This window comes from Nerophis lumbriciformis, linkage group LG15, assembly GCF_033978685.3.
Source record: "Nerophis lumbriciformis linkage group LG15, RoL_Nlum_v2.1, whole genome shotgun sequence".
In the NCBI taxonomy this organism is placed as follows: domain Eukaryota; kingdom Metazoa; phylum Chordata; class Actinopteri; order Syngnathiformes; family Syngnathidae; genus Nerophis; species Nerophis lumbriciformis.
The window spans coordinates 16192501-16218324 of NC_084562.2; the positions used below are offsets into that span (position 1 = coordinate 16192501).

At 40.0% G+C, this 25824-nt stretch overlaps 1 protein-coding gene across 2 annotated transcripts in view; it reads right to left on the reverse strand.

The window, feature by feature from the left end:
- The window catches only part of LOC133615912 (protein kinase C-binding protein NELL1-like), a 547026-nt gene that overhangs the window by 442327 nt on the left and 78875 nt on the right, over positions 1-25824 (reverse strand). For both annotated transcript variants that reach the window (XM_061974796.1, XM_061974797.1), the window contains exon 3: positions 15613-15763. In XM_061974796.1, coding sequence (XP_061830780.1) covers positions 15613-15763 — 151 coding nt within the window. The remainder of the gene's footprint in view (positions 1-15612; positions 15764-25824) is intronic.

Below are 25824 nucleotides of genomic sequence, written 5' to 3' on the forward strand. Positions count from 1 at the left end.
CTTTATTCATTACTCGCGGTTTTACGTAAATTATTATACGTAAACTGTGTTTACCAATAATTTAGCTTAAAAACATTACAACACTTAAAAACAAACACATACCAATCGTTGGTTGGAAGGCGATCGCCGAATTCGTCCTCGCTTTCTCCCGTGTCGCTGGCTGTCGTGTCGTTTTCGTCGGTTTCGCTTGCATACGGTTCAATAGCTTCAGTTTCTTCTTCAATTTCGCTTAAGCCGCTGAAATCCGAGTCTGAATCCGAGCTAATGTCGCTATACCTAATACCTAATGTCGCTATACCTTGCTGTTCTATCCGCCATGTTTGTTTGTATTGGCATCACTATGTGACGTCACAGGAAAATGGACGGGTGTATATAACGATGGTTAAAATCAGGCACTTTGAAGCTTTTTTTAGGGATATTGCGTGATGGGTAAAATTTTGAAAAAAACTTCGAAAAATAAAATAAGCCACTTGGAACTGATTTTTAATGGTTTTAACCCTTCTGAAATTGTGATAATGTTCCCCTTTAAACAACAGCCACATTAAGTGAGCCAACGTATATGCATGATATACAAACATGGACATGCTGTAGTGTAAATCCTTACATAAACTGTAGCTTTAGCAAGGCACTAAGTTGAAGCAAGTTCAAGCTTGAATTGATGTGCCTTTTCCCCTGTTTTCTCACAGATTACTTTTTTTAACAACACTTTCTAAAATGATACCGGTATAAGCCTGTTCAACAAGGAAATATTGGTCAATATAGTGGGTAAGATAAAAAAACCTGTTTCTTGATTTACCGATTCATTTTTTTCGGGGGGGGCAATAGAAGATCTCTAAAGTGCGGTGACAGCTTTTTGGGAAGAAGCAATTGAGCTGACAAGTGGTGTTCATCAGAACTGCCTCACTTCATTTCTTTGGGTAAAAGTTTTGAAAATGAATGGCTGCCTGAGAGCGCCGGGGTGGCTGTATATCACCAGTGCCCTTTCCCTTCAGCCCTGGTGTCACACAGCTGCTTTATGGAGGGCAGATGACAGCTAATTATCTGCTCAAAAGGGAGGGGGTGGGGGGGGGTCAACCCTTTCGGACTTGTCAGTGGAATAACAGGCGGTAAATGCAATAGGGAGAATGCACCGATGCCTGGGAAGTCTGAAAAGTGGTCACGAGACACAATGCTTGTTGTGTCGAAAGAAGAGCAGGCTTGATTGGGAGTTCCTGGACTGAGTAGATAGACAGATCACTGAGCTGAGGGTCATGGAATGATGACTGACAGGTGCAACTCTCAACAGTAGGACCCAAACTGGGGTATATATATATATATATATATATATATATATATATATATATATATATATATATAGGTCGATAGGGTTTGATGAGTTCGGTGTGATTAGCTCGTTAGTAAAAGGTGACAAGGTCCAACTGTGGTGATGTCAGGTCGTTACTTTTAATGAGAGATCATAATGTGTAAAACTGTTTTTTTTAAAGGGGAACATTATCACAATTTCAGAATGGTTAAAACCATTAAAATTAAATTTCCAGTGGCTTATTATATTTTTCGAAGTTTTTTTCAAAATTTTACCCATCACGCAATATCCCTAAAAAAAGCTTCAAAGTGCCTGATTTTAACCATCGTTATAACAATCCGCCATTTTCTCAAACACCGGGTCACAACAGCTCTGTTATTTTCCGTTTTTTCGACTGTTTTCCGTACCTTGGAGACATCATGCCTCGTCGGTGTGTTGCCGGAGGGTGTAACAACACGAACAGAGACGGATTCAAGTTGCACCAGTGGCCCAAAGATGCGAAAGTGGCAAGAAATTGGACGTTTGTTCCGCACACTTTACCGACGAAAGCTATGCTACGACAGAGATGGCAAGAATGTGTGGATATCCTGCGACACTCAAAGCAGATGCATTTCCAACGATAAAGTCAAAGAAATCTGCCGCCAGACCCCCATTGAATCTGCCGGAGTGTGTGAGCAATTCAGGGACAAAGGACCTCGGTAGCACGGCAAGCAATGGCGGCAGTTTGTTCCCGCAGACGAGCGAGCTAAACCCCCTGGATGTCTTGGCTCACACCGTCCCAAGATGATCAAGAGAAGAATATCGACCCTAGCTTTCCTGGCCTGCTGACATGAGGGTATGTCTGCAGAATATATTAATTGATGAAAATTGGGCTGTCTGCACTCTCAAAGTGCATGTTGTTGCCAAATGTATTTCATATGCTGTAAACCTAGTTCATAGTTGTTAGTTTCCTTTAATGCCAAACAAACACATACCAATCGTTGGTTAGAAGGCGATCGCCGAATTCGTCCTCGCTTTCTCCCGTGTCGCTGGCTGTCGTGTCGTTTTCGTCGGTTTCGCTTGCATACGGTTCAAACCGATATGGCTCAATAGCTTCAGTTTCTTCTTCAATTTCATTTTCGCTACCTACCTCCACACTACAACCATCCGTTTCAATACATTCGTAATCTGTTGAATCGCTTAAGCCGCTGAAATCCGAGTCTGAAACCGAGCTAATGTCGCTATAGCTTGCTGTTCTTTCCGCCATGTTTGTTTGTGTTGGCTTCACCATGTGACGTCACAGGAAAATGGACTGGTGGTTAAAATCAGGCACTTTGAAGCTTTTTTTAGGGATATTGCGTGATGGGTAAAATTTTGAAAAAAACTTCGAAAAATATAATAAACCACTGGGAACTGATTTTTAATGGTTTTAACAATTCTGAAATTGTGATAATGTTCCCCTTTAAAGTTAAATTCTGAGTCCATTATCAACCTTAGATTTCTAACCTGATTAATAGGTTTCAGGGAGAGGGTAAGCTTCTGTGGTTTTGTCCGAGTTCAACGGAAGAAAAATAGTTTTGCATCCACAAACTGATCTGTTCGATGCAGTGACTAAGTCAATCAACAGGCCAACGTTCACCTGCCACCGGTGACACATCTGCATGGTTGTGGTAGGACATATTGAGACTGCGTATCAGCTGACCGAGTGGCAGCATGTGCAAGTTAAACAATAGGGGTCCCAGGATCGAGCCCTGTAAAACCCCACAGGTCCTAGCCATTTGGTCAGACACAGTTACCAATTTCAACAAAATATGTCCTGTGATCGAGATAGGACTTGAAACAGTAGAGTAGCAGTTGAAATTTGTATGACCCTTGCCTTTCAAGATGATGACATCACATCTCTCGGTCAGCACCCTCTATTCTGACTGACATCCACCATCCCTCCATCACCATAACTCGTCCTTAAATATTTGATGAAGGAAAAAGACTCAAGACTCTTAACAGGCAAGCGCAGCTGCCCAGTGCCACTGACAGACCCAGATTTTTTCTGCGCAGGCGGATTGCATGAGGTGGGTTCCTACCCCTGAGAGCGATGGCTTCAATTAGATAGAGCTAAGGGGCTACTCCAGACAACAAAGCAATTCCAAAAGCTGCCAAAAAAAAGGAATACTTGGCTTAAAAAATAAAATCAACATCTGTGCTACAAAATAAAGGCACAGATGTCAGGGGTCAATGAGTGGTTCTAGTTCTGAGAACAAAACATAGACATTGAGTTTTGACCACTTAATATTCCCACTCTCCACTCTGGTTGGCAGTGGCTTATGGCTGGTACATGTAAAAATGTTCTAAATCTACCGTATTTTCCGGAGCGTAGGGCGCATCTCGTCATCCGTGGCTCACTAGTGCAATAACGCCGGAAATGTGTACCGTGAAAAACCGTCCAACCGGAACTCTCTATTAACTAAAGTTCCTTGGGTGAATAATGTAAACTCACTACACCGGTATGTTTTAGCGCTTTCATGGCGAGTTTACTGACAGATATAAATAAGAACTTGACACTACTTTATATTAGAAATGGCAACAGCGGAGGATGAATGTCCCATAACAAGAAGATAGAGAAAAAGAAGAAGCTTATCGACTAGTGTCGGTACGGACTACAAAGGCGGACTCGTGCAATTTTTCAGGACTTATGCAGATCCCAAATACAGATCAGCAGGTACCAGAAGGTAAGAAAATATGCTTTTGCATAATATTGAGAAACAAAACGCCAGATAATATGTCTTACCTTATACACACACCATAATAATACTCCTATGTTGAAGCACAGTACAATCCATCAAGCGGTGCGGCTTCATAGCTTACCAAAGTTGTACTAAAACATTTTTGATAGATTTTTGAGCGCCGTGTGTAATGTTCTATATTTTCGATGGAACATATAATATTTTGGTATTGTTTACTTGAGTCTTATTACAGTCTACAGGTATCTCTTATGTGTGACTGCCATCTACTAGTCACACTTATTTCACCATGTACCAAATAAAATAGCTTTGAGATCGGTAAGCACAACCAAAATTGTTCTGTACATTAGGCACATTAAGGCGCACTGTCGAGTTTTGAGAAAATTAAAGGATTTTAATTGCGCCTTATAGTCTGAAAAATACGGACCTTACACATAAAGATAAAAAATCAAGCTCAACATGTTTGATAGTTGTATGTGTGTAGAGTGCTATTGTAGGGCTGGGCGATTTTGACCGAAACTGATACCGCGGTAAATTTAGTCCGGATACCGGTATACGGTATATACACCGGTATCTTAAAACAAATGTGCAAAGTGCTTAAGGTTAACCAGTGTTGAGCGTACTCAGATTTGTTTTGTTTTTAGTAATGTAACGTGTTGTTTATTCTTATAAAGGGATTAGTTAGCCTTTACCATGTCAAAGCAATTTCCGTTCATTTTGTTCATTAATGTTTATAGACTCGCGCTTGTGCGCGAGGATAGATAGAGCGTCGACTCGACTTGTGACAATCTGGTTGCTTCATTGTTGTGTTTTGCAGGACACAACCGGACCCGTTCATGTCATGTCTGTGTTGATCATGTTTTTGTTTGGCCATGTGCTGTTTGTTTTTTGGACACTTTCTTAGTTCCTGGTTGTTCACTCCCTTGTTTTGTTTCCATAGCAACCCATTAGTTTTTCACCTGTCATGTCACGCACCTGTTTCACGTTTTGAGTCACGCACCTGTTGTTAATCATGTCTGTGTTATTTAAGCTTTTCATTTTCTGTTGGTCAGCCTGGCGACATCACATTTATGCTCTGCACACTTTATGATCAATCTTCTTCATGTCATGTTCACAGTTCCATGCCAAGTAAGTTTTTGTTTCTTGTTCATAGTTTTCCGCCTTTGTGCGCGCCTTTTGTTTTCATAGGCAAGTTGTTTTACCTCCGCTGTGAGCGCCTTTTGTTTATACCTTTTTGAGCTTTTTGAGTTTAAATATTGAACATGTAAATGATAAATAAATGATAAATGGGTTATACTTGTATAGCGCTTTTCTACCTTCAAGGTACTCAAAGCGCTTTGACAGTATTACCACATTCACCCATTCACACACACATTCACACACTGATGGCGGGAGCTGCCATGCAAGGCGCTAACCAGCAGCCATCAGGAGCAAGGGGTGAAGTGTCTTGCCCAAGGACACAACGGACATGACTAGGATGGTAGAAGGTGGGGATTGAACCCCAGTAACCAGCAACACTCCGATTGCTGGCACGGCCACTCTACCAACTTCGCCACGCCGTCCCCTCACTCACGTCTTGCCAGCGCCAATTTTCTGTTGCCTTCCGGAAAAACAAACCCCAAGGACCAAGTCTTGACAGTTCATCACTCGACTGCGCAGCGCAGCGCTACTGCTCTCTCTCTTTGCTCGCCCACTCGCTCACTGACGTCACTCAGACGACACGTTGACGTTCTCTTAAACACACACATGCGCTACTCTCATAAGTTAACCAGATCCTATTCTTTGCACATGTAGATACATAACATGTCGATACATAACATGTAGATACAAAGACGCGCACACAGCTGCTTGGTTTGATACCAAATATTAGCAGAGTTAAAACTGCCTAATTAGCAGTCAACTAATACAAGCGAATTTACCAAATTTGGCAACAAATTGGTACAATTTGTGTTTTATCTTTAACAAAAGTGTATTTTACCTGCTACATGGCTCATGTGGGTACATTTATCCATAGTTTAGTTTTTAAGTACTTACTTATAATTGTATTTATCTTAAAGCACAGACCAGGAGTGGCAACCATAAATCATGAAGTTGGTACAGGTATCAAAATATTGGTATCGGGAGAGGAGCCAGATGAGGTGGTTCGGGCATCTGGTTAGGATGCCACCCGAACGCCTCCCTTTGTAGGTGTTTAGGGCACGTCCAACCGGTAGGAGGCCACGGGGAAGACCCAGGACACGTTGGGAAAACTATCTCTCCCGGCTGGCCTGGGAACGCCTCAGGATCCCCCGGGAAGAGCTGGACGAAGTGGCTGGAGAGAGGAACGTCTGGGCTTCCCTGCTTAGGCTGCTGCCCCCGCGACCCGACCTCGGATAAGCGGAAGATGGATGGATGGATGGGACAACACTAGCTGTAATTATTAAAAATGTTTCATATTTACGATTTACTTTTTTTGGAGGTCAAAAGGAGCAACTTCGGGGAAAAAACAGCTTGGTTGGCTTCATTTAGTTATAGGGCTGCAACGTTTAATCGACTAAATGGATGAGTATGATAAGAGAAAAGCTTCGATTTATATGGTTGCTTCGATTAATTGTTTCATGAGAGGAATACAAAGTGATCAAATCTGGTCCGCATGGAGTAACCAGATCTTTAACTATGCAAACACCGCCATCCGCCATCAGTGTGTGAATGAGTGAATGTGATTTATAATGTAAAGCGCTTTGGGTATCATTCCAGGTATCGTAAATCGCTATGTAAATACAAACCATTTACCATAGTTTCCACATGGCAGCTGCAGTAGAGTGCAAAAAATAGAGCGCAAAAAATAGAGCGGTGGTACATTTTTATGATAATGTGCATTTATTAGAAAGAGACAATGAATATTATGCCAAGCTGAAAAATCCTTCTATGTTTTAATGATTTTTCCTTAATTACCCACTGAGGCTATAACGTGTGCTATAGTGGATTACTCGATTAATCAAACAAACTATTTGATAGATGACTCAAATACCAAAATGATTGATGGCTGCAGTCCTGTGTGTGCACCCTGATTCCGGTCTAGACTCACTTTAAAACCTGGTTTATGGACCAGAGCAACATTTTAGTGACCAGTCCGTGACAGTTGGGGATCAAAGAGGATAGTAGTCATAGATTGTGAAAAGAAACTGTTATCTTCAAATTTTCCACTTGAATAGGAGAATATCGATTCACAAAAATGGGACAAGTGTCACGGCCAGGCCGCATTGTCCCGTCTTTGTGTCCTGACGAGCGCACCGCGGGCCACGCCCACAGGCGCTCTCTCTCCGCTGCGGGCGTGCCTCGTCGAGCCTGCAGAAACCCTTGATGAGCGAGCTGCCTTCATAAGGCGGGACCATGCCGGGCCGGAATATAATCTTCTACCCTCCGTCGTCTTGAAAGTGAGCTCTGCGTCTCACTTTTCCCTGGATCTCCCTCTGGACTCTGACTGCCTCCCTCGATCCTTGACTTCCCCCGCTTAGGACTCGGACCTGTAGACTTCTCTCTCCCATGGACTTCCTCGTCTCTCGTTCAACATTTACGGTAACATTCAACAGCTAATCTACACACATAGTCTTAGACCATACGCACTCTTGGATTTTGTCACACTCCATTTATTTAGATTAGTTTATTAGTTAGTATTGTTTAGCTTTATTATATATATATTGACTATATATATAATAAATTATTGAACATTACTGCACCCTGGTGTCTGAGCCGTCAACTCCCCTCTGTCCAATCCATAACAACAAGATACATTTATAACGATTACTGGATATATTTTAGATAATTAGGGACCGCAATGTCCCTTTGGGACAGAGGACCCTATTGTAATTGTAAGGTTTTATTATTATTATTCCGCCGCCTCTTTGAGCTGTAATTTGACCCCCTTAACATGCTTCAAAACTCACCATATTTGACACACACATCAGGACTGGCAAAAATTACGATCTAATCAAAAAACCTAGCCCAAAAACTCAAAATTGCGCTCTAGCGCCCCCTAGAAAGAAAACAGACAAAACTGCCTCTAACTCCCAGTAGGAATGTCGTAGAGACATGAAACCTCTATGTAGGTCTCACTTAGACCTACATTTCATACACTGACATCTTTCAGCAAAAATCAACAGGAAGTTTGCAATTCACCCTTCAAAACAAAAGTTTAGTAAAAACAGTCACTTTTGCCTCTTTGAGCAGTAATTTGACCCCTTTAACATGCTTCAAAACTCACCAAACTGGACACACATCAGGACTGGCAAAAATTGCGCTCTCATAAAAACCCCAACCCCAAAACTCAAAATTGCGCTCTAGCGCCCCCTAGGAAGAAAACATAGACACAACTGCTCCTAGGAAGAAAACTCAGACAAAACTGCCTGTAACTTCCAGTAAGAATGTCTTACAGACATGAAACAAAAACCTCTATGTAGGTCTCACTTAGACCTACATTTCATATATTGACAACCCCCAGCAAAAATCAACAGGAAGTTTGCAACTCTCCCTTCAAAACAAAAGTTTTGTAAAAACCGGTGACCTTTTTTCAAACATTATCTCCTCTGAGCGCGTTTGTCGTGTCGGCTTCAAACTAGCACAGGAGAGGGATTGAACCCTTCTGATTAAAAGTTGACGAAAGAGTTTTAATTACTGCTCCGGTTTGGATTTTATGTGCCGTCAAAGTCGGTCCCGTCCATCGCTGCTTGCAGCTTTAATTTGTATTGTAATCCCTATACCTCACATTTTGGTTTTTTTGTTGGGTTTTAATTTCAGGAGCAATATACATATTTTAGAATGGCATACATTTCATAACAGAAGCCTCAGTATTATTAGACATATTTAGCATATTGTCACCGCAGTTGATTGACTGTTATGAAAAAATAGTTGCAGCAAATTTAAATAGTGTAATAAAACAAAACATGAAGGAGAGCGCACAGAGAATGCAATCATGTTAAATTAGTGAAAGCACTAGAACGTTTTGTATGTCGATATAAACAATCTGTTGGTGTGCACTAATTAGTCTCTATTGGATTGGACAAAAAAACAATATAAAAATTTAAACAAACTAGAGTGGGGAAGAATAGTTCCATTGAAGGCAATGCAATATACACAGTGTCTAAACATAGCACTTATGTGCTCTGAAAGTACATTTTATGACCACTTTGACATTCTAACAAACGTCTTCCATGTTTTTACGCATGCCCTTAAAGATGTGTAGCTACACGGCCAAGGAAAACATGGTTGTTAACGTCATTGTTAGAATAATTGTTTGTAAGTCTTTTAAACCTACCAAGAAGAAGGCTCGTAAAACTCCACTGGGACTTCAAAGCGGACAGATGGCAGGATCTGCCCAACTTCCAGGGTAACTCTTTTTGAACTATTTTACAAACTCTTTGTGAACTATTTTATGGAACTCTTTTTGAACTATTCTACGACCTCTCCGTTTGAACTGTTCGGTAACCAAAGGCAACGCTGTTTACGACCCACTTCCCTTTGGAAGCAGCTGTGGTCAGGTGGGGGGAGGAATAAAGAAGGAGGAGTGCAATCTTTTGGCAGAGTGTGCTGGAGATACTGTACAAGGGTACAGTGTGTCCAGGCGTTTCCCCTCATGAGTCCAAATTGAATTCTGTCACTGTTTAATTCTTTGCCTCGTGTCTTGTTTAATAGATGTCATCAGTGTTTGAACCTGACAGTCATATTTTTAACACATCGCACTTGCTGTATTAAAAAAAACATGTTTCTGAGCCATCCAATTTGTTTTAGAACTGAGCAAAACAAAGACGAAAGCGCATCAACCTTATTTAGTTTTGCATAAAAACAAATTATTTTAGATAATTAATGAATGTTTCATGCTGGTATTTTATGAATACAACGTGGAAATCATGCAAACGAGCTAAATTTGATGTGTTTCATTAAATATTAGAGAGTTGTCCCCCCGTTTATTTCCACAAAGTTGGATTGTAATGGAATATTTTTATAGTTAAACCATAAAAAAAAATGTTTACAACATAAATATGTTTTTTAAACATAAAAAACATGAAAAAAACCAGCCATTTATTCAACTTTACACTCCGTTCACCCAATAGAGTAGGCTTGATTGTATTCTTATTGGACATCACAGTACTGAACGGAAGCCCAAAGGACCCTCCAAGTGTAAATAGTTATCGGCTGTCACCTGGCCACTACAACACAGCAGCTACGTGAAAAAAGACTACAAAACTCAAAACCAGTCAAGTTGGCACGTTGTGTAATTCATGAATAAAAACACAATACAATGATTTGCAAATCCTTTTCAATTTATATTCAATTGAATAGACTGCAAAGACAAGATATTTAATGTTTTTTTGTTTTTTTTCCAAATAATCATTAACTTAGAATTTAATGGCAGCAAAAAAGTTGGCACGGGGGCATTTTTACCACCGTGTTACATGGCCTTTCCTTTTAACAACACTCAGTAAACGTTTGGTAACTGAGAAGACTAATTTTTGAAGCTTTTCAGGTGGAATTATTTCCAATTCTTGCTTGATGTACAGCTTAAGTTGTTCAACAGTCTCCGTTGTTGTATTTTAGGCTTCATAATGCACCACACATTTTCAATAGGAGACAGGTCTGGACTACAGGCAGGCCAGACTAGTTCCCGCACTCTTTTACTATGAAGCCATGCTGTTGTAACACGTGGCTTGGCATTGTCTTGCTGAAATAAGCAGGGGCGTCCATGATAACGTTGGTTGGATGGCAACATATGTTGCTCCAAAACCTGTATGTACCTTCACAGATGTGTAAGTTACCCATGTCTTGGGCACTAATACACCCCCATACCATCACAGATGCTGGCTTTTGAACTTTGTGCCTATAACAATCCGGATGGTTCTTTTCCTCTTTGTTCCAGAGGACACGATGTCCACAGATTCCAAAAACAACTTGAAATGTGGACTCGTCAGACCACAGAACACGTTTCCACTTTGCATCAGTCCATCTTCGACTCTACTCCTTTGGACTGGAGTCCGTGCTACTTTTCTCTATGTTGTTTTGTAAAACCTTGCACTTTTCCGCCCTTGTGGTAACATCTCGAGGAACTCTAAAGAATCGTCGATCCTTTTTGCGATTTGAACGGTTCGTACAGATGAAAACAAGGCAAGCATAGGGCATTTTTCTTCGAGAAAGGCTGAATGGCACATCGTACCCATTGAGAATCGTGCGTATTTAATGAGCCGGACGTGACGTCGTGTAAATCCAAGCAATAGAGACCAATTTCGACAGGTCTCTGCTTCCATCAGAAACGGTGTATTTTCAACACTCCCCCGCCACACACTCAATCAATCAATCAATGTTTATTTATATAGCCCTAAATCACGAGTGTCTCAAAGGGCTGCACAAGCCACAACAACATCCTCGGCTCAGATCCCACATCAGGGCAAGAAAAAACTCATCCCAATGGGATGACAATGAGAAACTTTGGAGGAGACCGCAGATGTGAGGACCCACCCCTGGGCGACCGGTGCAATGGACATCGAGTGGATCTAGTTCATAGTGTGAGAGTCCAGTCCATAGTAGATGTAGCATAATAGTGTGAGAGTCCAGTCCATAGTGGATCTAACATAATAGTGAGAGTCCAGTTCATAGTGGATCTAGCATAATAGTGTGAGAGTCCAGTCCATAGTGGATCTAACATAATAGTGAGAGACCACCAACTTTGGGTCACATATCCTTAAAATACAGGCACTTTACGCCTATGAACTGAGGTCTGGAGAGGATCGCAAACCTTTGGAGTGATGAAGGGCCAGTAGATCAACAGTTCAGCTGGCTAAGCATACGTTGTCTTTGAGTACTCACATGGGAAGAGTGACTTCACCACAGAGCTCTGGCCATTTACCGACAATAAGTGTTACTCGACTACTGAGAAGTGCCGGCTGGGCAGAAAGCCTCTGTTTCCAGAATTCAGTCTGGAATACAGCTTCGATATACTGCAACCGTCCTCCCATTCTACAGAAGGGACCGAGAAATGATAGCATTCAAAAGCTGTTTGGACTTTGAGGACGAGCAGAGAGAAGGATGAGAGAAAATGCCATTTCTGTGTAGTGGAGCTGACAGAGATGATGGGGGAGAGGAGAGCATGGTTGGACGGCACTGCGAGAAGGATGAAGGACAGGCAAGCTGGAGTAAATTATTGTAAAGGCTGATATGATGGAGCTTGCTGCCTGTTATCCAGCAGAATGGGAGGGCTGTGTTATAATGGTAAAGAATAACAGCGGCTGAGGCACTAATAGGGCCTTCAGAGAGGATTCACAGTTTCACAATGGAACACAAGTCAGCGCCAAGCCAGTCCAGGTTCCCCAACAGTAATTACTATACACTTGCAGTGTGACTCACAACAGCTTTTTTTTTAACAATAGTCCCAGTCTGCTGAACCTTTTCTTGAACAACATCCACATATAAACTCTATTTTCTATGTTCTAAAGGGTGTTGTATGTAATGTAAGTAGACAGGCATTCATTGAATCCAGCAGTTATTAGCAATCCATCACATATTTGTTTAAGGCAGTGTTTCTTAACCATAGGGCCCACTAGAGCAGTGGTCCCCAACGGTCCGTGGATCGATTGGTACCGGGCCGCACAAGAAATTTAAAAAAAATAAAAAAATAAAAACACAAATAAAATATTTTTTATTTTTTTATTAAATCAACATAAAAACACAAGATACACTTACAATTAGTGCACCAACCCAAAAAATCTCCCTCCCCCATTTACACTCATTCACACTCATTCACACAAAAGGGTTGTTTCTTTCTGTTATTAATATTTCTAGTTCCTACATTATATATCAATATAGATCAATACAGTCTGCAGTAAATAAATAAAATCAATAAAAAATAAAAAAAAAAACAGCCTCAACATCCACCCACCCACCCCCGGTCCGTGGGACAAATTTTGAAGCGTTGACCGGTCCGCAGTTACAAAAAGGTTGGGGACCAATGCACTAGAGCAGGGGTGTCAAACTCAAATACAGAGTGGGCCACAATTTAAAACTGAACAAAGCCGCGGGCCAAGGTTGAACAAATTAACCTTTTAATAGGGACCCAAACAAGTTTTGCATTAAATATTGAACAAGCGAGGCTTATATAACTTTATAGTGACATGCAAAAACGAGTTTCAAATAATAATAATAATAATTAAAAAATATCAATGGCATATCAAATACAATTTAAATAAAAATTGAATGCCTCTTTTCTATTTGCAACCTTCTGAGGTAAATATCAACATTAACTTTTTCCACAGGCTAATAAATTTGAAAATAAAATAATGAATAAACCAACCATTCAGGACTTTAAACTGCTCAGTTTGCAACACACTGATCTAATCTACCTGCCATCTTTTCTTGGATGCTAGTTCATTAATGTCGGGGATAAGGCTTTGAGCTGAGGCAACCTTCATTATCGAACGAAGGTGTTCATCAGTCATTATATCTCGTATTCCACAGTCTTGGGGGCGTGCCTTACAAGCACTGCTTTTAACGTCCTCTACGAGCTGACGTCACGTCCGGATTAGGGATGTCCCGATCCGATATTTTGATCGGATCGGCCGCCGATATTTGCCAAAAAATGCGTATCGGCAAGGCATGGGAAAATGCCGATCCAGATCCAGTTTAAAAAAAAACTCCGGTCCGTGTTTTCCAACGCACAGATTTAAATAATACATTCCACTTTTCTGCTGCTCCCTATTTCCATTCCGCATTTTCCAGCACACCTTCAACACATCCACAGGTCTATGGATTCTCACGCAGTTGCTTTTAGCTGCTGGCATTGCACTACAGGCTCTTCTCACTCTTTCTTCTGTCTCCTTCTCACAGACAGCAAGCGCAACTTCTTACACACGTCACACGTCACATACGTATACGTCCTCTCCCAGCAGAGAGGTAGCAGCATGGCTAACGTTAGCTGTGATGCTAGCGCAGCCGCTAAGGTGCGCGCCTGCTCAAACGTCCTCTGCGCACGGCAAATCTATGCCACGCACAAAATCAAATAAAAAAATAAGCGCATAACAATTTTCGACACACGGACACGACAGAGAAAACAGTTTTCGTCATCATTGTTCAAATATTGTGACGTCTGTCGAGACGCTTATCTCCATTCGGTGCCACACGTCCACACCATCAAAATGCAGAGGCAAAAATTTCCACATCAACACCGTATGAAAAAATTAGTGATTTTTTTAGTTGTGATTTCCTTCTCTGCATGAAAGTTTAAAAGTAGCATATATTAATGCAGTATGAAGAAGAATGTTTTAATGTAGACATGCAAGCCTTGAAAGAACATTTTGAAAATCAAGACTACATTTCCTGCAAATGGGTGCATCGAGTGTTCATTCAAGGCTAAGGCAAAATATCGAGATATACATTGTGTATCGCAATATGGCCTTAAAATATCGCAATATTAAAAAAAGGCCATATCGCCCAGCCCTAGTTCAATGATGCCATTTCTGTTTGTCATGTATAATTGTGTCTATTTTGTGTTTATCCTTGAATAAACAGGTCAGTTTCTTGTTACCAACCATTGTGTATTATTCAAACTCCCCTAATTCAGCTGGCTAGTTGTTATCAAGAGTACTAAAACCCTTTTCAACATGATTCTGACAACTAAGTAGGCTAAATAACTTTAAACTTTAATACATGCTCGGATAGGCCAGTATCGGTCAGTATCGGTATCGGTCAGTATCAGTATCGGATTGGAAGTGCAAAAACAATATATAGAAATGCATACACATATGTATACCTATACATATATATACACATCTACATGTATACATATATATAACTGTATATATTTTCTATGAAACGCTCTGTCTACAGTAGCCTGTTAGCATCACCAGTTGACGCAACATCGACAGCAGCCTTCAATCAACACGGTAAACGGTAAAGCAATGGTCAGTGACAAACTTTTATTGCCACACACTCTCTGGTGTCAGCATAGCTTGAGCGTTGTTCCCCTACAGGGCGTGTGTATTTCTTTTTTTACATAACAGTAGACTTTTTTTTACCTGGGGGAGAAAAAAAATGAGAGGAAATCAATTTGGCCTGCCCATTAAAAACAACTCAGGGTGGTACTGTTTCTGCCACTCACATGTCCTACAACCAACAAATGAAACCGCCAGTCAAAGACACAAAATTCAATAAGACCCCCTTGAAACATCTTAGAGGAGATTATCATTGTGATGCTGATCTGTGCACATGTACTTGCTAGTTCACAACAGCTCCGTTGTAAGGCCATTACCCACAATGCACGGCTGTTTATGCAACATCCTGCGATAAGCATTATCGGCGCGCTTCGTACTTGGACTCATCTCGCAGACACAATACGGAGAAGCTTATCTTTCCGCCTGAGCATACCCAGGAGACCAAGGGAGGACTGCATTATCCTATCCGAGGAATTCCACCCCCCCCACCGGAAGAAGTCCTCTTTAACACACCTGCGCCACCTGCATGATGATTCATCCTGGCGTCTAATTACGGAAAAAGACGTCTAATCCCTTTGCAGCAAAGTTGTGCCAAAAAAAGAGCCGCGGGACAAAATGAAGAGGATTACAAATGGATTACCTGTGTTCTGACTCATGGATGGAGAATATGACGCCGGATGTCGAAGACTTCTGCTGGATGGAGGCCAGAAAGGTGAATTCACTTTTCCTCTTGAATAGCTGCACGACTTTCTCTGTAATGTGCGCCGGTGCTTGAACTGCTCTCCCAACATCTGAAGGGGGGAGACGAGAAATGATTAAGCTTTTGTCAAATTTAAGTCAAAGGCAGTCAGCCTGCACTACAATGCGTTATTCAAACTTTTAGGCAGGTCGGTAGGTAGGTAGGTCTTTATTGTCATTGCACAAGTACAAACCCCGTTTCCATATGAGTTGGGAAATTGTGTTGGATGTAAATATAAACGGAATACAATGATTTGGGGTATTTGTGCAACAGAGGGGATTGCAACAGAGGGGAGTGGGGGGCTACGGTGAGAGGCTGCAGCTCTTCAGGCGCTGAAGCCCTCCATCACCCCTAAGGGATTCGCGTCAAGGGTGTTGGATGAGGGGTGGGGTATGTGTGTGAAAAAACATTGCAAATCATTGTATTCCGTTTATATTTACATTTAACACAATTTCCCAACTCATATGGAAACGGGGTTTGTACAATGAAACGTTGTTTTCAGCACAAACCCGTTCAAGATTAGACAAACAAACAGTGTGCAGGGTTGCAGAACAGGAACGCTGATGGGTCGCCACAAGATGGGAAAAAGGTCAACGCTGGGGGAGAATGAGTAAAAAAAGTACAATCTAGACTGGGCTCCTAAAGGGGCCCAGTCTGGAGTGAAAATAACCTCACACATATACATATTACAACATACATCTCCAGACTTGCAACAGAGGGGATTGCAACAGAGGGGAGTGGGGGGCTACGGTGGAACGGTGGAAGGCTGCAGCTCTTCAGGCGCTGCCTAGCCCTCCATCACCCCTAAGGGATTCGCGTCAAGGGCGTTGGATGGGGGGTGGGGTATGTGTGCGAAAAAACATATCTAGATCAGACTTAGAACGACTAATCCATGCCTTTGTCTCAAGCAGGTAAGACTACCATAATGATTTTCTCACTGGGCTCTCTAAACGAGTTGTAAAGCAGCTGCAGTACATCCAGAATACATTGTCATTGCACAATTACAATGAAACGTTGTTTTCAGCACAAACCCGTTCAAGATTAGACAAACAAACAGTGTACAGGGTTACAGAACAGGAACGCTGATGGGTCGCCACAAGGCGCCCCGGAAAAGATGATAAAAGGGTCAACGCTGGGGGAGGATGAGTAAAAAAATACAATCTAGATAGGGCTCCTTCCATATACATATTACAACGTACATCTCGAGACATGCAACAGAGGGGAGGGAGTGGGGGGCTACGGTGGCAAGCTGCAGCTCTTCAGGCGCTGCCCAACCATCCATCGACCCTAAGGGATTCGCGTCAAGGGCGTTGGATGGGGGGTGGGGTATGTGTCTGTGGCGTATATGTTTTTGTGGATGCATGTGTGTGTGTGTAAGCCTGCCGCGGCCTTGGTGTTCTTTCCACTCATTCCAAAGTCAACAACAACAACAGGTGTGTGTGCATGAGAGACAAGAAGGGAGTTTGTTGTGTCTTCGCCGCACTGTCCTTCGGGAGAGTCTCGAAGCCAGGGAAACAATCCAAGTTAGAATGTTTTGTATGCGAGTGAAAATAAAATGAGCTTTTCACTCTAAATTGGCTATGACTGGTCCTCAAATTCATCCTGCGGGGCAGACAGTGTTTTAGTGTTGTTACCTGAACCATTTTTTTCAATGCTGTATTCGTTCACCAACACTTTGAAGCCTATTATTATCTTGTGAAAGGCACAAGTTACAATGCAGGTCTTTATGAAATGTCAGCGAGAGACGAATATCAATACCAGAAAACATATTAAAAGGGGAGTTTTGAGGATTTAGAAATGTTGTTAAAATGTTGGATAATCATTCATTCATTCATGTATTTATTTGACAGGGACAGTACAATTAAACATTGCTACCCATATGTAACCGATGTCAAGGTACATAAGACTTATAGGATCCCATATTCCAATATATGACTCATTATTATTAGGGATGTCCGATAATGGCTTTTTGCCGATATCCGATATTCCGATATTGTCCTACTCTTTAATTACCGATACCGATGTCAACCGATACTGATATATACAGTCGTGGAACTAACACATTATTATGCCTAATTTGGACAGCTAGGTATGGTGAAGATAAGGTCCTTTTTTAAAATATTAATAAAATAAAATAATATAAATAAATTAAAAACATTTTCTTGAATAAAAAAGAAAGTAAAACAATATAAAAACAGTTACATAGAAACTAGTAATTAATGAAAATTAGTAATATTAACTGTTAAAGGTTAGTACTATTAGTGGACCAGCAGCACGCATAATCATGTGTGCTTACGGACTGTATCCCTTGCAGACTGTATTGATATATATTGATATATAATGTAAGAACCAGAATATTAATAACAGAAAGAAACAACCCTTTTGTGTGAATGAGTGTAAATGGGGTAGGGTTTTTTTGGGGTTGGTGCACTAATTGTAAGTGTATATTGTGTTTTTTATGTTGATTTAATTTAAAAAAAACAAAAAAAAACGATACCGATAATTAATGTTTTACATTTTAAAACATTTATCGGCCAATATTATCGGCCATCTCTAATTATTATCTAAACTAAATGCATTTTTTCCACTGATTTCATTTCCATAGCTTGTGTGTACCAGTCAGTATGAGGTGGACTATCAACATCTATCCATTTTTTTTTATATTACCCTTTTTGTTATGATGCATATTGAAAGAAATGCATTTTTACACAGATGACAATAAGCATTATTACACTACAAATGGAGCAATACAAATACCAACAGAAATAGCTTTATTGATAATGAACAATACCAATAATTGACCTCTATTATCAACGATACAGTTTTTCAAATGCAACAATACATATACGTAATGATAACGACAGATACAAAAGAAAGCAGATACATGGAGGGGAAGAAAGAGAAGCAACCCATATTAACCTTGTAGATTGTTATAGTAACAATAGGTTAAGCTTTGTCAGTGTTCCATGTGTTATCCAGTTTACCCTAGGGCAACAACGTTAATATATGTTTGATGAAACGTGATTATGTGCATGAGTGTATGTATGTATATGTACTTGTATATGTACAGTATGTGTATATGTATGTTTGTACAGTGAATGTATATGTACAGTATATGTATATGTATGTTTGTACAAAGAATGTATATGTATATGTATGTGTATATGTATGTTTGTACAGTGACTGTATATGTATATGTATGTTTGTACAGTGACTGTATATGTACAGTATGTATATATGTATGTTTGTACAGTGACTGTATATGTACAGTACGTATATATGTATGTTTGTACAGTGAATGTATATGTACATGTTTGTGTATATGTATGTTTGTACAGTGAATGTATATGTACATGTATGTATATATGTATGTTTGTACAGTGAATGTATATGTACATGTATGTGTATATGTATGTTTGTACAGTGAATGTACTGCATATGTACATGTATGTGTATATGTATGTTTGTACAGTGAATGTATAGGTACATGTATGTGTATATGTATGTTTGTACAGTGAATTTTTACTCTTTGATGGCATGGTACTAAATTGATGCAATCTTGAAAAACCAAAGTGCTCTGTTACCTTAGTTTTGAACAAGGTATTTCCCATTTACAGGTATATTACTCCAAAACATGCATCTAATCCCTTCAAACCATGCCAACTTTAAGCCACGCACTCGTGTCCCCGCCACTTCTGAAATCCAAATTCCGTCCCTAAAGCGGAGGTTCACCTTTTAAATTTTTTTGGTGAAACAACTCGTTTTTTGGGGGCTTGGGTTATGTGCCAAAACAATACAGACGGGAAGGGGTTCAAATGGCCCCATTCCTGGCTGGATCTCAAGTGACAGGAAGGTGGTGGTGGTGGGGGAGGGTTAATCATTTTGCAATGCAGTACATTAAAAATGATGGAAAGCGGCACCCTACAAAGCAACTGTGGTCAAAGTTAGAATTGCCACAAAACACATTTGAAGATATTCAACACTCAAGTGGATAGTGCACCCCCGCAATTTGGTTCTGGATGAGGCGTTTCTTGCCCTAAATGACTCCTCGGTGTGGTTTGCACCTCCACGTTTATCAGCGCTCATGCTTTGCAGTTGGAGTCACTTTTAGCATTTTTCTGCCTCCTCCAGTTGAGTTGATGCCAAACTGTGCAGTTTGGCTCCCATCTGACCACATCGTAGCCTCTTTTATTTACTCGGAATTATTCGGGTGTTCATTAGCCGACTTGAGAAGTGCCTTTTTGAGCGGACGCAGCAGGGTCCCAATTCATTCTGGCTAATTGTGTTACCGGCCGTTGCCGTGGTGACGGATGCGCCGGCTCCCTTAAGATCATTTACAAACTCCTCCGGTGTAATTGTGGGCTGATCCCTGACCTTTCTCAGAGTGATTCTGACACCATGATGTGAAGAAGTCTTGCCTGGAACTCTGGAGTGAGGGCAATTAGTAGTAATCTTGTATTTTTTTTTCCATTTTCTAATTACCGTGCAGTGTTCATTATCTCGCCAAGCATCTTGCTGAAGGGACGGGACTACTTTGGTGTGCTTAACAGACACATAACTGGTCTGTAGGGGGTCAGAGTTATTGCTGAATTCTTGATAAAGTACTTATTTCCTCAATCAAATACAACTTAATATCTAACCCTTCTTTTAAGGGGACCTATTTTGATTCTTGTCTACATTTAACACACTTTATTGTGGTCTCGGTCATATGTACATGTGGGGGGAGGCGTAGTCAGCGCTGCTTGCAGGAGGAAAAGTCACCGCCGCTGTCCATGGTACTGAGGACTAGCACCATCGGGCAGGGGCGGGGCATGTGCTGACGGCAAGACACAGCTGGCAGGTGATTAGATTTCACAGGTGGTACGTGTTAATCTAATCATCTGTTGTCTTTAACAGTAAGCGGCCGGGAGCAGAGGGGGAGGAGGATTGGTGAGACTGAAAAGTCTGGAGAAAACTTTGTTGATAAAACATATGAGCATTAAAACTTTGTTAAAACCTGCAAGCTGGGATCCTGTGAAGTGTCTGTCAGTGGGACCGCTAGGAAGCGACTTCCACAGTATAATATATGCTTTGGTGTAAATTTGTCACATTTCGGGCCGTCCTTAGGCTATGTGTGGCCCCATTTTAGTCTTTATTAGTAATCATTACTATCATTACAACCCCCCCTCCACACTTACAGTAAATACAAAAAATACATTATTGACTTAATTTAGTTGAAAATAGCTTTTGAGAACAAATGTATAACTTTTTCTTAATATCGCCAAGATTTTGTATGGAAAAAACTGTAATACGTTTTTTTCTTAATTTTATGGTTAACGTAGAAATATCATTAGTGGATATTTATCAGTGACGTGCGGTCACTAGAGGCAGGTCAGGCGGGCCCTACCTGCCATCATGGAAAGAAAAAAAATGTAAAAAGAAAAAAAATTAATTAAATTGTTATATGTATCCAGTGATTATACTATAAAGTTATTTTCCATTTAACTTCACCAGTTTTAGATTATTTTTATTCAAAATCGCTGAATTTTCACATTTGCCGTTCAAATACTGAGAAGAGACGGTGCGGTGATCAGCAGCCAGTTGAGGCACGTCACTCAATTGTGCCTCACCATGGATTGCGGACTCGGCTAACTGCTGGCCTGCTGTGCAGTGAGACCGTATTGCTATATGAATTATATTATACATTTCCATAGTTTAGTTAGCTGAGGTATATAATGTACAGTGTATTTTGTCAACAACTGTATGTGTGTAAAGTATTTCTTGTGCTGAGCGATCATAAAACTGCTGCGAAGACGCACTGGCTGAGGCTCGCGTAACCCCGCCTCCTGGTGCCGGTTAAGGCACCTTCGCCGCAGACTGCACCCCCCGACGGGAGCGCCACACCAACCAAAGCCCACACCCAAACCCTCCACATGCAAGACCGAATCCACCCAAAAAAAGTCACTTAACAAGAAGCCAAAAAGTGAAAAAAACACATTGCTCGCGCCGGAGGAGCCGTGAACGACTGCAGGGACACAACATTAGGTACACCTTCAGACTGCAGCACGGATTTCTTATTTCATTCATTCACAACTCCTCCAACACCAACACCACTGTTCCCGCACTTATAAGTAAAGGTAAGACCATAATAACGTTTTTTTTTTATTAAATGTGCTTTTTTGTGTGCTACAGTTTGTATGTGTAAAGTTAAAGTTAAGTTAAAGTACCAATGATTGTCACACACACACTAGGTGTGGTGAAATTTGTCCTCTGCATTTGACCCATCCCTTGATCACCCCCTGGGATGTGAGGGGAGCAGTGGGCAGCAGCGGCGCCGCGCCCGGGAATAATTGTTGGTGATTTAACCCCCAATTCCAACCCTTGATGCTGAGTGCCAAGCAGGGAAGAATGCTGGTATGAGCTTTTAAACATAACCCTTTAACTGCTGCCAATCAAATGGTGTATAAGATACTCTTTAAGGTTCATATGTTTGTAAATCTGACTGTGATGAAGTCAGTGCCTCACCAGTCATGAACCTCACCGCACGTCACTGATATTTATTATCACAATAATACATCATTTATCATTATTAGTGCATCTACTAGGGGTTAGGCCTCCCCTGTCTTTAAAAACTAGTGACGCCTCTGTTTAAAACTTTAATTATGGTTCCTTGAACGCACCACAATTATAAACTATGGCATACAAAAGTTAAACTTACTTTTCTTCTATCGCCCCATCCTGGTTTTCCAGAGAAATAATACTTTACTTCATACTTGTTCCTACCTTCTCTTGTCATGCCTCAAGCCAATAAATAATATATGAATATAAATATACATATATTGTAATGATGTTTACACCATATTCATGTAAATGGAAAAATAGTACCACTGTTTTTGTTTATTTTTATCTTTGGTTATTGTTTTCACGGTGTATTACCCTAAATGAAAAAATCATGAAGACATTGTTTTTTACAGTCAAAGGCAACTGAGCTACCGTATTTTTTTTTTTTTTACCGTGAAATTGTCGGAATTTTAACCATGAACAATTTGATGGATAACTTGCTTTGAAATCACTAGTCAAGCAGATATTTAAGTATTTTTATTTTGATAACAAACATTTTTTGAATGTATGATTATTTAATATTTGTTGCACTGTTAAAGGATATGCACGTGTATGCTATATATATATATATATATATATATATATATATATATATATATATATATATATATATATATATATATATATACAGTACAGATTTTTTTCTAATCCATTAAAAGTCGTTCTAAATAACAATCACAATTAATCTGAAAATCTTTTTTTTTTGACACCCCTACCAACTACCATATGTTTGTTTGTCACTTGGACCTGGCAACTGTAATGCCCCCAGTCGGCGCCATCAGCATGTAGTTAATTTGTTAGCGTCATCATTTGTGAGTACCAATATTTTCTATGTTAGTTACATAAGAGTGTAGAAGTGTTCAAAATGTATCTGGGGATTCTTGAGGTCTAGGAACATGTGACATTTTACATCAAACTAGGGTTGTACGGTATACCGGTATTAGTATAGTACCGTGATACTAATGAATCATATTTGGTACTATACCGAATCTAAAAAGTACCGGTCCCCCACCCCCTCGTCGTCGTCACGTCGTGACATTGTTGGTTTTATGAACAGAGGAGCATGTTCGGCAGCGCACAATCACGGAGTACTTACAAGCAGACACAGTGTTTTTGATTGATTGATTGATTGAAACTTTTTTTAGTAAATTGTACAGTTCAGTACATATTCCGTACAATTGACCACTAAATGGTAACACCCGAATAAGTTTTTCAACTTGTTTAAGTCGGAGTCCACGTAATCAATTCATGGTAGACAGAAAAGGGAGAACGGACACATTTTGGATTAAAAACTGACAATAAAGTTTAAGTTATAACACTGACACGCCCTCAGGAAGATGTGCTTTAAGACATGGCGAGCTCGCTAGCGGCTAAAGTCCATCCACAGTCTGCAGTGTTTTAGCTACTTCTCAATCAGTAATCATCGCCTCCATGGCGACAAATAAAGTAAGTTTCTTACAAGTATCATCCCTGCAGGACGAGGAATAGCTAAACATGCTCCACTACACACCGTAGCTTACCGGCGTCAAAATGTAAACAAATGCCATTGGTGGATCTACACCTAACATCCACTGTAATGATACCAAGTACAGGAGCGTATCTAGTCAAAACATGCTATTTTTTAGCATCACAAAATCTATTTTCGTTTTTTTTTTATTCATATTATGTTTATAAACACAGGAAATATGTCCCTGGACACATGAGGACTTTGAATATGACCAATGTATGATCCTGTAACTACTTGGTATCGGATTGATACCCACATTTGTGGTATCATCCAAAACTAATGTAAAGCACCCAAACAGAAGAATATCTGATTATTACATTTTAACATAAGTGTAGATAGAACATGTTAGAAAACAACAGTAACAGTAAATGAACAAGTAGATTAATAACTGTCCTTAATAATTTTATAATAGAATGATAAATGACACAATATGTTACTGCATATGTCAGCAGACTAAATTAGGAGCCTTTATTTGCTTACTTACTAATAAAAGACAAGTTGTCTTGTATGTTCACTATTTTATTTTAGGACAAACTTGCAATAAGAAACATACGTTTAATGTACCCTAAGATTTTTTGTTAAAATAAAGCCAATAATGCAATTTTTTGTGGTCCCCTTTATTTAAAAAAGTATCGAAAAGTATCGAAATACATTTTGGTTACGGTACCAAAATATTGGTATCGGGACAACACTACATTAAACTATGCAAACTATGTTGATGCTCTTAACCTAATTTTTCGGGGTTTTTTTTGTGAAAATGACATTCAATTGAACTGAATTGAACAGAGTGTAGTAAGTGTTAATTAGTGAGGGCAGGGTTTATAAAGAGCTAAAATACATAGAATATTCATATTCACATACCGAATCTACTTTGAGAGCTCCGATTTCGGGAGGTGGGGGGGTGGAGGGTGGGGGGCGTGGTCGGGGTGGGGTGGGGCGTGGTTGGGGGCGTGGTTAAGAGGGGGGGAGTATATTGACAGCTAGAATTCACCAAGTCAAGTATTTCATACATATATATACTGTATATATATATATATATATATATATATATATATATATATACATCCTGAAAATATGCAAACAAAACTGTTTGGATAATTGATACTTCAAACTTGCATAAATAAATCGTAAGGAATATAACATTCCTTGGCTTCTGAGAGCTTCAAAATGTAATGAATAAAATGCTAAAGTTGTTGATAAACAAGCAATTCTTTTAATAATTAAATATGGTCATTTTAAATGAATTATTATGATAATATAAAATTAATTATTTCAAATAGGTTTATTTTAATTCTATGGCTGGATGTAATAAGGATTCAGAAAAAATACAAAAAAAATACAATTAATTTTGATGTTTTTAGCAAAATATAGTAAAAATGAATTTTTATTTTTTATTTTTTTAATTAATAAATATATTTATTTTTAGGTAAGATAAACATAATATTACAATTTGTCTCTAGTCTGGATGATTTAGTTCTTGTCACCTTGTTGAAAAAAGACTGTCCTCACTCAGGTCCGCATGGAGCTGGAGGGGGCGTGGCCTCCAGCTCCTGCTGAAAATCGGGAGATTTTCGGGAGAATATTTGTCCCGGGAAGTTTTCGGGAGAGGCGCTGAATTTCGGGAGTCTCCCGGAAAATTCGGGAGGGTTGGCAAGTATGCATATTCATCTTAAAATAAATAGCATTCCTGCATCGCGGAAATTCAGTTACGGTCTGGAACGTAACTCCCCAGATAATCGAGGGAACATTGTATTGCCAATGTACTTTTGAGGATTACCACAGTAGATTTTTAAGAAGCAGGGAGTGCAATTGTGTATCAAGTAAAAGTTTTCCTTTCGTTTACAGTCACCATAATGTTCTGCTTGTCCTTCCACAATTGTTGGATGTTAAACTAAATAAGAATCAAGGTACTTCACAACCAAGTGTAGTTTTTTGTGTTTGCGCTCAGCGGACGTCTTTGCAATCTGCGTTTTTTACTCTCGCTAATAATACACAAGAAAATATGA